General features: G+C 44.6%; 1 protein-coding gene across 2 annotated transcripts; it reads left to right on the top strand.

Annotated features, from left to right (window-relative positions):
* The first annotated feature begins 127 nt into the window (after nt 1-127).
* On the top strand, nt 128-4,943 carry LOC106744936 (ribokinase-like). Of its 2 annotated transcripts, XM_014620112.1 has the most exons (8): nt 128-424; nt 837-968; nt 1,114-1,246; nt 1,333-1,459; nt 1,719-1,880; nt 3,008-3,099; nt 4,222-4,410; nt 4,620-4,943. In XM_014620112.1, exons 2-8 carry the CDS (start codon nt 919-921, stop codon nt 4,794-4,796), a joined length of 930 nt encoding a protein of 309 aa, XP_014475598.1. In that variant the 5' UTR covers nt 128-424; nt 837-918; the 3' UTR covers nt 4,797-4,943. The 2 variants fall into 2 exon arrangements, with proteins under 2 accessions (XP_014475598.1, XP_014475597.1); XM_014620111.1 differs by lacking the exon at nt 128-424 and having other exon boundaries at nt 499-968.
* The last annotated feature ends 5,560 nt before the right edge of the window (nt 4,944-10,503 follow it).

Below are 10,503 nucleotides of genomic sequence, written 5' to 3' on the forward strand. Positions count from 1 at the left end.
CTTAAACGTGTTCATGAGATTGCAACAGCCAATGAGATGATCGTTCCGAGAATAGTCGTAGGAACGGGAAATTAAAATCATTCAACGATTGACAAAATGGAAGTCTGACGGCTCGACCGGTGTTCAGCGTTCCTAAATTGTCACATAATCTAAACGTACTTATCAAGTTTCATCTCGAACTACGAATTGCGAATCGTTCATCATTATTCGAGTGAACGTTCCTAATATGAACCGGATTTCAATGTGCACGATGTGAATACGATACGAGCGAAACTTCCTCAGCTACATTCGCGTCTACCTGTTTCTCATTATTCGTGACGATGTTTGAAAATGTTTTCTGCGTGCCTCGCAGCTGTTAATAACTCGCCCTTCTGCCTAATTTACAGTGAATCGCCGAATAACTTCTTCCTTCCTTGTGTGAGACGTAAGAATTGTCTTGACAAACCCTGTGTAATTTTATTCTTGATGTAATAAACGTTAAAAATAACCTATTCCCGGTTCAAGGTAAACGTTTCTAGCAAAACAACCGTATACATATATTTTTTACCCGTTACGATCACGCACAGCGATTCAAATGAGTTAATAGATTGTAACATTCGCCTTGTTTCGACTAACGATTTTTTACCAGTCCGCGATAAACACGCGTTTAAGCGTTCACGCGATGCATCGGGAATTGCGAGAAATCGCGAGCAAACAATATTTCCAACTGATAGTGCCTCCTGAATCGGCTGACTCATGAAGCAATAAACGATGATAACGCGACTTGCCCCTTTCTCCATGTATGTGCGTATCTCTTTGTGCCGATGTTAGCGGTTGTACTCGTCTCTGTTACTTAGTAATCGTAGCAGTACCACTTGAGAACGTAAGATTAATAGTCTAGGAGTTGTCAGTGGATTGTAAAGAGAAAAATTAGGAAATATGACTCCAAGGATAGTCGTTGTCGGTTCATGCATGATCGACTTTACTTGGTGAGTAAGAACTGAACTTCTCGTACACATAAGAAGAAATTTCATACGATAAGCTGTTAGATTGACTACTGAGATTGTTGGTTATGATTACATCACACAGTACAGGGACCACAATATATGATGTAATCGTTCAATTCTATTCTAGTTTCTCTCATCGCTTGCCTAAGCCTGGTGAAACAATAATTGGGACTAGATTTGAAAAAAAATACGGTGGCAAAGGTGCCAATCAGTGTGTAGCTGCTGCCAAACTTGGCGCATCTACTGTGCTTGTAGCCTCAGTATGAAAGCTTATAGTTTGCTTTTTCTTTCTCTAAATATGTAATTATGTTAGAATTTAATTTTAGTTTTGATGTTTCCACCACAGTTAGGTTATGACACGTTCGCTCAAGAGTACTTAGAGATTTTGAAAAAGGAAAATGTAGACACATCTCATGTGAAGATACAAAAAGATAAACACAGTGGTATTGCTCACATTACTGTTGCCGAGGATGGTATGTCTTTTTTGTCTCTGTAGTCATTTCATGTAGATTAAATTCTTTTAGAATATCTTTAAACTATGTTATACTGTACACATCAGACAAATGTGTACAGTAACTTTCAAACAATTTCAAATAGAATACATACGGAAAATGGGGAGGAACATTAGTCAAATTTTTTAGTGAAATGATTCTAGTGCCCTTCCGTGGCTGAAAAATAATTTTAGAATCTTAGTAGATAATTCCAATGACTTTTTCGGATAACGTGTTTCAGGCCAGAACAGTATCGTTATCGTGTTAGGCGCAAACGAATCGTTAACGCCGGAATGCGTGGATTCTGCCGTTAATGTGATAAAAAATGCCAGCGTTTTGCTGTGTCAATTTGAGACTCCGCTGGAAACCACGTTGCACGCGCTAAAGTTACACCGCGGTCATGGTGCGTTCTTCTTTAATTTTTTTTTATTACACACATACTAGGAGGGAAATATTAATGTCTGCATCTCTCGGAGCCAAACTATCGCAAGTTCAGAAAGAAACAAAATTTTGATTTTGATTTTCAGAAAAAAATATGGATTTGACACTTTAAGCTATCTACAAGCTGTCTACAATAGGTGCAATAAGCTTTGCAGGTGCCTTAAGACTCCGAAGTAGTCGCTACGACTGTCTTTGTTTGATGACGTCAGAAGCGAGAAAACGCGTGCCAAGAATTTTTGTGTTATATTTTTAAATAAAAAAATATATCCACAAAATGACGTTTGTGATTGATTCGGCACACTTGTAAAATTGGTCGGACACTTTTCTTTTACTCGAACAATCAATAAATAGTCGCAAAATTGATTCGATACAGAACCTTTTTTTCTCACGATTTTGTCAATGTTAATTTTAAGACTATTTATTGATTGTTCGAGTAAAGGAACGGTGTTCGTTCAATTTTCCAAGTTTGCTGAAGTTTGCATCTTGTGGATACGTTGTTTTTATTTGAAAGTATAACGCAAAAAACGTTAGTGTGCGTTTTCTCGCTTCTGACGTCATTAAACAAGGACAGTTACAGCAATTACTCTGGGATCTTAAGCCGTAAAAAATTGACTAATCACAATCGATTGTTCTTCTCACATTCGACTGTGATTGGTCAATTTATTTATTACCGGTTATATCTTATTACGCCTATTTTAGATATCGCTTTATTGTACCGCGAGGAGTGAATATAAAATTGATATATATAGATTTATTACTTGAGCTATACAATGCCAAGAAGGAGGCCTGATGTACAAAGCTTTTCTTAACCCTCATTAACACTCTTAACACTTATTTTAACACCCATCCATCCGTATTATTATATTATCCGTATTACGTTAAACCTTTCCTTACTTGCATATTTATCATAATATCACAGCAATTACAGTCTGTAAATATGAAAATGATATGCGTTATTCAGACGCACGTTTCCTGCAAAAAAAAAGAAAAAAAAGACGCCTATCTCTTTATAATTGCAACTTGCGATATCACGGCTCCGAGCTGCGGATGTATATGTTGTGCGTGCTCAACACAAACGTAACGCAACAGGACTGTCGATTGTCAACGGAGCGCCCGCGATGGAGAGCGTCGATCCGGAAATCCTGCAATTGTGCGATATTTTCTGCGTCAACGAGACTGAGGTGCGTAGACAATCGGGCAATATTGTTCCTGGCCGAAGTAACGGAAAACCGGCCCTTTCGGGGATATCCACGGAATACCCGGTAACCGAGGACGCGTAACGACGCGTGTCGCGTGCGCACGCGAAAATTAATCGAATATATGAGGAAAGGGGAAAAAAAGGATCAGTTTCAGCAGTTAAATCAGGTGAATTAGTTGTAACGTATGGACACCTGAGACTTTAGCTAGCAGCGCGAGCAATCTCAATTGCTGTAGTAGCAAAGCTCTTTTGCTGCAGCGGCAAACGTACTATTGTAAGTGTCATTTACGATAATACGTTTGCCGCGGCAGCAAAAGAGCTTGCTACTGCGGCAATTAAAATTGCTCAAGCTGTTAAAGTTTTAAGGACCGTCTACACGTTGGAGGTAGTAAGACTGCGGGATCAGAGAGGGGGTAAGAGAGTTTACTTTTCAACGGAACGAAGCGTAACACCGTTGCGTGAATGGAAAGGGCCGTCTGCGATAGCCGTAAAATATGCAGGAAGACAATTGATCAATTGGATTCATACGTTCCAGAAATAAATCGACTGCGATTGGTCAATTAGCTTACTGCTTACGTCTTACTTTACGGCTGTAAATGGTTCTAAATAGATCTCCACTTCCCTACTGCCTTACCATCAACCAATACTCTATGGGACCGTCTACAATAATAAAGTAAAACGCACGGAGAAGAAAATTTTGCTTTGCTTCGTTGATATAGCGACGGCAAAAAGAATTTGTTTGGACAGCGGAAAGATTTGCCAAGGGTATTAATTGCCATTTGCTGAACATATAGACGGCAAAATAATCCGATCATGCCGACTGAATTTTATCGCTGTCGCAAAGACGTTTTGCCACAACATGAAAATGATTTCTCCCGTGTAACAAATCTCATTGCCGCCGCTATATTAATAATTTGCTGTTCCCGGCTAAACTTGTTTTCTCCGTGTAGATGCTCTTTACTTACCCTCCGCTCGCTTCCAACGTGGACGGTTCTTTAGATGTCCGTACACTCCGTGACAACTAATTTAGCTACCGCAGCTAATTTCTTTTCCCGTGATACATGTGTAACGTTCGACGTACAAAAGGTCGTGCACGCTTTTGTAGGCGGAAGTTATGACGGGCGTTCGACCCGTTGATCTGTCAAATGTGCAGCAAGTTGCGGACAAGTTCCTGGCCGAGGGATGCAACGCGATTATACTGACCCTCGGGTCGCTCGGGGCTGTGTACGCGTCGAAAACGAGCAGGAACGTCGCACGGATTCCCGCTGTCGCGGTTCAAGCTGTAGATACTACCGTAGGTATCGCACATCGGATATCCCGGAACCGTCGTAGTATCGCGGTTCGCGTGAATCTTGTGACGAATCCTCAAGGCCGATCTCTCTCCTCGAGGAAGTTTAGAGAGCTCGTCGCGCTATTATGTAACAACTATAACGGGTTCTGGGATACTTTCTACGAGTTTTCGTCGAGAGCGAGAGCTTGCTGACGAGACCGCCTGCTCAACAGGGTGCCGGAGATGCGTTTCTGGGCGCGCTCGCATATTTCAAGGCGTATCATCCGCAGCTATCGATGGACGAGTGCATCGGAAGAGCCTGTGCGGTCGCCACGCAATCCGTCCTTAAGTTCGGCACGCATGCTAGTTTTCCCACGAGATACGATCTCCCGGCGGATCTATTCGTGTAGATAAGACGGGTAATTACAAAGTTTTATCCGACGATATATTGTCTTATCTCCTTGTTGCATTTGATGGCCTGTATGTGTGTGTGTGGGATTTTCCGGAACGCTTCGAATATTTCATGAATAAAACGAACCCGGGGTTTCTTCACACGAGAAGGTGTGCGCATCGTACATACATTCCAGGTCCCAGAATCCGAAATGCGCTGAATATAAATTGCGCGATTCCTCGTCCGTAATGCGTAAATCTCGCCGTAATGCGAGAATTGATGAAGCGAGCCTCTCTAATTAATTTGTCCTTATTATTAAACTGTCGCCGCACAGAAAGTATCGATCAGTATCCGAGCAAAACAAATCGAGTCGTGCATTGGAATAAGTCCGTTTTAATTGTTTAGGAAAATAACCAGTCTGCTGTTAAACTCGACTCTGTAATTTTTAATGACGCCGTCAACATCTTCGTTTTTTGCTCCTTTTCCAGTCGGACGGAATCCGTAGAATTCGAGAATCTGAATATACAAACAACAACAGCATTAGCATAAAGTAAACATCCATTTATTTTCGTGTAAATTAAATTTCTAATTTGCGAAACGAAATCGAGGATAGTTTCTGCGAAAATAGCTCGCTGTTCTTTTTGCCTGATTTTTTTTTTTTATTTCAAAATATACCGGTATCCCGATATGCATTAGCCGCCGCATCGAATGTCGAATATGGAAAAAGGCCGAAATAATGTTTCACATTTACGCTTCTAGCGATTTTAACATATTTTAACTTCGGAGTTCTCTTGTGAAATTCTTCCATGAGTCAATACGTTCATTATAAGTCAATACGTTTGGATATTGAGAGATTGAAAACTTGACAGAATTCCAATTTGAGTCAATCGCCGAACGAGAACACATGAAAAATGTCTTCGGTCGCATTTTCTGTACCACTTTTACTACGTTATGAAATCTAATCTTAATATTATGCTTACCTATGTTTCCACGTAACGAACGAATTAATAGTATATAATTTATATATATTTTTTTTCACGCATACATATGCACGCGGACGAGTTTCGAGTTTTTTTTTCTGTACCTAAATATATCCACACGTACAGACGCGCGCACATGCACGCACGTACGCGCACACTCGTCGAAAAGAAGTAACGGCAGGTAAATGGTAGAAGTTAGTGAGGATTCCGAGCGCTTTCATGATGCACACGTTCCCCGACCTTTTAAAAAGAAAGAGACGTCTGGGAACCCCCGAGCGCCTGATGATTCCACTTCAACTGGCTCACGCGAACGCGCGCGGCAGCCACCATGGTGTTATTCAAGAGAGGGAGAGCGATGGTATGGGTATAAACCGCGTTTGTATAAATGCCATTTTAAATATTTTCACGAGGAGACGACAGTTTTCAATTTTTTAGTAACCGTCGTCGTGTTCCAATCTCTCTTTCTCTCTCTCTCTCTCTCTCTGTTCATTTCACATCATTCTCCTCTCGTTACGCTGTAAAGACTTAACCGATATCAGTTAGCGACGATTTAATTTCATATTTTCACCGATGAAACCGTCGCAACACGGCAAGATCTCGATCGTGAGGTCCGATCGAGGTTCCGATTCGACGAAATATTGCGCGGGTAGCGATCAAAAGGCGTCAAAAGTTTAATTTTCTTCTCGGGACTCCGAAGTGACGTAGAGGACACAAGCCGGCGTCCCAGTCCGGTGGTTGTTGCTTCATTTTCCGCGAAAGAGACGCGTGTCGGAAAGAACCGACGCTTAAACGGTAATAAACGGTAACAGGAATACTTTCCCCCGGAGGAATTTCCGTTTCGGATAATCGGCAGGCGCGTGGGTTCGCGTGCGATCGGCCATTGGTCTCTCTTTCTCTCTCTCTCTCTCTCGTCGGTCGGCAAAGGAATGATGAGATGCAATAGCGTACGTCAATGCGGGAAAATGTGTCGTGCGTAAACGGCAAAAGGGAAAGGCGTTACGTTACTTTCGAAGTAAACTCCCTCCCCTCCTTAAGCACGCTTCGTTATTGCACGATTGTCTCTCAACGTTACAACGGTTATCATAGTCTTTATCATTATCATCGTCGTCATCGTCCTTTCCTAACGCCGGACTCCGCCGGAGGAGAAGAAGACGACGCGAATTCGCCGAGGACGGTGTTCCGCGAAGCACCGAGCGGCCGACCGCGCCGGCCTCTCCGCTTTTTCCGCTATAGGTGGGCATACCGGTGGCGTGTGACGTCGATCTCCGAGGTGGACAGCGGAGTGTTAAGATCCATGTTTAAGGGAACAGCCCGCGGCGGGAACGAGCGCTCCGACGTGACGTCCGCCGAGAGGGAGCCGGTGACGTCAAAGAGGAGGGCACCTTATCCTCGAGGAAGAAGAAGAAGAAGGAGCCGAGAGCGCGCGCGAGCCAGCGAAGAAACTCTTCTCCTCTTGGGGGCCCCGACCGAGGGGCTGCACAAGGTGCAGACGAAGAGAGGGGGCGATTAGTCACTTCACAATATCACATCGGCACGCGCAAGCCCCCGTTAAAGTGGGGCAACAACACCCACGTGCGCGTCCACCGGCAGGATAAAAAGTCCTTCGGGGATCAAGGAATACTCAGTTTTGAGCAAGCCATTAAGCGAGACGATCCAGACGAAGAGACGACGACGGCTTCTCTTGCGGTGCACGTAGAGAGGCCCCGAGGAGGTGCGCGTGAACTTAGTGGCCGCACGGCTGGACCCGCCGAAGAGGAATCCGTCCGGGGGAAACGAGACTCTCTCGCGCGGCTCGAGTCTGCTCGCCGAACTTGGACTGCGACTGTCACGGGCTATCATTCGGCATCGCGGCCGAGGAGCGGTCAAGTCGGCAGCGGGACACTTAGAATTTACGTCACACGGCCGAACGGCGGGCCGTCCGCAAAACTTCAGGATTAGGTTGCGTCATCCTTCTCACCGCAGCGATACGTTGTGTGCGCCGACCGTGCGCACCTCAGAGGAAACTCGATATAGTCCTCGCGCTAACAGCGATACTCGAGGAAGAAGCGTCGACCGATATATAATCGAAGGCTCGAGGAGGTGAGTCTCTTTGAAGCGCCTTAATCGCCTGACCTCCCCCGTTGTTCCCATCGGGGGTAGCAAGAGAGAGAGAGAGAGAGAGCCCGACTTTCGAGCGTCCTTCCGGACAAGATTCGACAATGAGTGTGTCCACTGTCGGACTGTGCCTGGCCGTTCTCCTCACCTGTGTCATCTTCGGCACGCTCGTCGAAGGCGGCAGTCTGCGGCGACACCGTCATTCCCGGGCGGAGTATCACGAGGGGCCGATGTCGGTGAATTTACTGCCGAAACACCCGGAGAGCAGAGATGATCGCTCCAGGCATCACGAGGCCTACCGGCAGAGGCACGAATACCTGGAGGCTCAATCGGACTCGTTCCCGAGCTCGGAGTACGAGGACGTGGAAGTGCAAGCGCCGGTGATTCACCGACGCCGGCACGTCTCGAGGAATAACCAAGAGCGAACGAGGGACGAGGAGGAGTACGAGGGAACGCCGAGCAGCGCCAAGAGGGTGCATCTGCATAAGGCGGAGCGGCACAGCGGTAACAATCGCAAGTTACTGAACAGTGCCCGCGCGGTCCGGCTGGAGCTGGAGCACGAGGAGACCCTGAAGAAGTACTACGAGTACGAGGTCAGGGAGGTGCAGAACAAGTCCGTCTGCAACTACACCGTTGAGTCGGAACTCGACCCCTACAGGACGCCCAAGGTGCTGGAGCACGTAAAGTGCAACCACGCGGGCAGCAGCTGCCTCGGCACTAACACACACTGCTGCATACAGACGTACAAGGAGATCGAGGTGTCGTACGACAACGACAGCAGCGAACGACAACGAACCAAGAAGCTCTACGTCGGCTGCGTGTGCGCCCATCTGGTGGTCTTCAAGGAGCAGACGACCAACTACTACTGACACCGAAGAGGAGGACCTCTCGAGGAAGGCGGATGACGATTCGAGGGTGATGATGATGACAATAATAGCTGCGGAGAGAAGCGGAGAAAGTAGCCCAATGAGCGCTCAGTGATTGCCGTCTCTCTGTGTGTAGAGAGTATCCCTTCGGATTTGCCTCTGCGAATAGATCCAAGAGAATGTTGCCAATCGGGAGTAATGATCCGTCATCGAGCGTTCATCGAGCTACTTTCTCCGTCGAACCGCGGGCAATGACAGATGTCATGTTGAGGCGGAGAATACACTATTTTGACATTCGTCTTTCGTGGAGGACGGATCTCGTGTTGCACCGGCGCGCACCGGTGATAATTTCACGCAGAGAACGGACGTCCAGGCGTGTTGTCTCGACGGACGATGACGAGCGATAGCGATGTTATTATCGGCGAATAGTCGCGATCGGCGGATCTGTAAATAAACAGATATATTTTTCTGTTTTTGTCACTTACTCGCGCGCGTGTGTGAGAGTGCGCGCGCACGTAGGAACTCGTTTGAGGCTAGTGACGCGCGTTTACCGGGAATTTAATAGGTTTACTTGGCGTTTGACGTTAGAAGGATAGGAGTGTTGGTGTCATTTTACGTAGGAATAGGTAATAACTATCGCATGCCTAGGTATTTATAGATCCTCTCACGTCCGTGTTGCTAAATAATATGATAAAACGTACAATCGGCAGCTGATCTCGCAGGCAACAGTGCCGAGACCGATCGCGCGCTTCCACCGACGATAACACGCGGCCGAATGCAATTATCTCGCGCGCACGTTCATCACGTGCGTTTCAATCGATACCATCGCACAAGAATGAATCACGAACGGCCTGTCGCGATAATTATCTATTTATTATTAACATGATTTATTATATATGTATAATTATTTATTATATATATATATATATAATTATACGTATATATATATATATATATATATATATATATATATATATATATATATATATATATATATATATATATATATATATATATACTTATATATATATATGCTATCATATATCATTTATTTATTATTATATTATTTATTGCATACATTGCGCACCGTTCCATCTATTTATCTATTTATTTTTGCCGCCATTTACACATCTTATTTATTTATTTATTTATCTCATAAATCTTCCACCTATAATTGTACAACGCGGCTACTTTGCGAGCGATTGGTAACAGAGTGATCTGCTACTCGGGCGAAGTAGTAACGCAAGTAGGAACTGACGTTGCGATAATAGCGGAAAACATTCTGCTCCCTTGAAATTTGCATATGATAATTGGATGGTAATTTGTCGACGTGCGTGGTTCATCGACCAAAACGTATTATGTGTGTGCACTTTAGTAATCCACCACGGTGAATCTTAGACAATTCGCACATCGACTTGTTCCTCGACTGGTATACGAATTTAATGTAAAAGAGATGAACAGTATTAATATGAAATAGCGATACTCGATGGTATACAACTGTAAGATCCTAATGCCATATCAAGCGCAATACTTTTTTACTTCTATAAGAGATTGTATAGCTACGAAGAGGCGAAACAGTATTAAAATAAATCGAAGTTTCTATAATTTTCAGTTTCTTACATCTTCCGGAGTGAATACTCTCCGTCATTCCTAAGACTGTGCTCCAAATATCCATACTCACAATTCCTCGATCTCCCAGAATCTAAACGACGCGAAAACGCGAGAATCGCTTTTGAAAAGATCGGCTTACGAGAAGTAATTTCAAGTACGCTTCGAGAATGTATCG

Source organism: Dinoponera quadriceps, unplaced genomic scaffold, assembly GCF_001313825.1.
Source record: "Dinoponera quadriceps isolate SergipeBrazil2010 unplaced genomic scaffold, ASM131382v1 scaffold1432, whole genome shotgun sequence".
In the NCBI taxonomy this organism is placed as follows: Eukaryota; Metazoa; Arthropoda; class Insecta; order Hymenoptera; family Formicidae; genus Dinoponera; species Dinoponera quadriceps.

Bases quoted from the DNA above. Each gene is read 5' to 3' on its own strand.
- LOC106744936 (XM_014620112.1), top strand. From the start codon at position 919: ATGACTCCAAGGATAGTCGTTGTCGGTTCATGCATGATCGACTTTACT. The intron at 1,460-1,718 runs GTATGTCTTTTT...AACGTGTTTCAG, and splicing joins CATTACTGTTGCCGAGGATG to GCCAGAACAGTATCGTTATC. The intron at 4,411-4,619 runs GTAGGTATCGCA...CCTGCTCAACAG, and splicing joins TTCAAGCTGTAGATACTACC to GGTGCCGGAGATGCGTTTCT.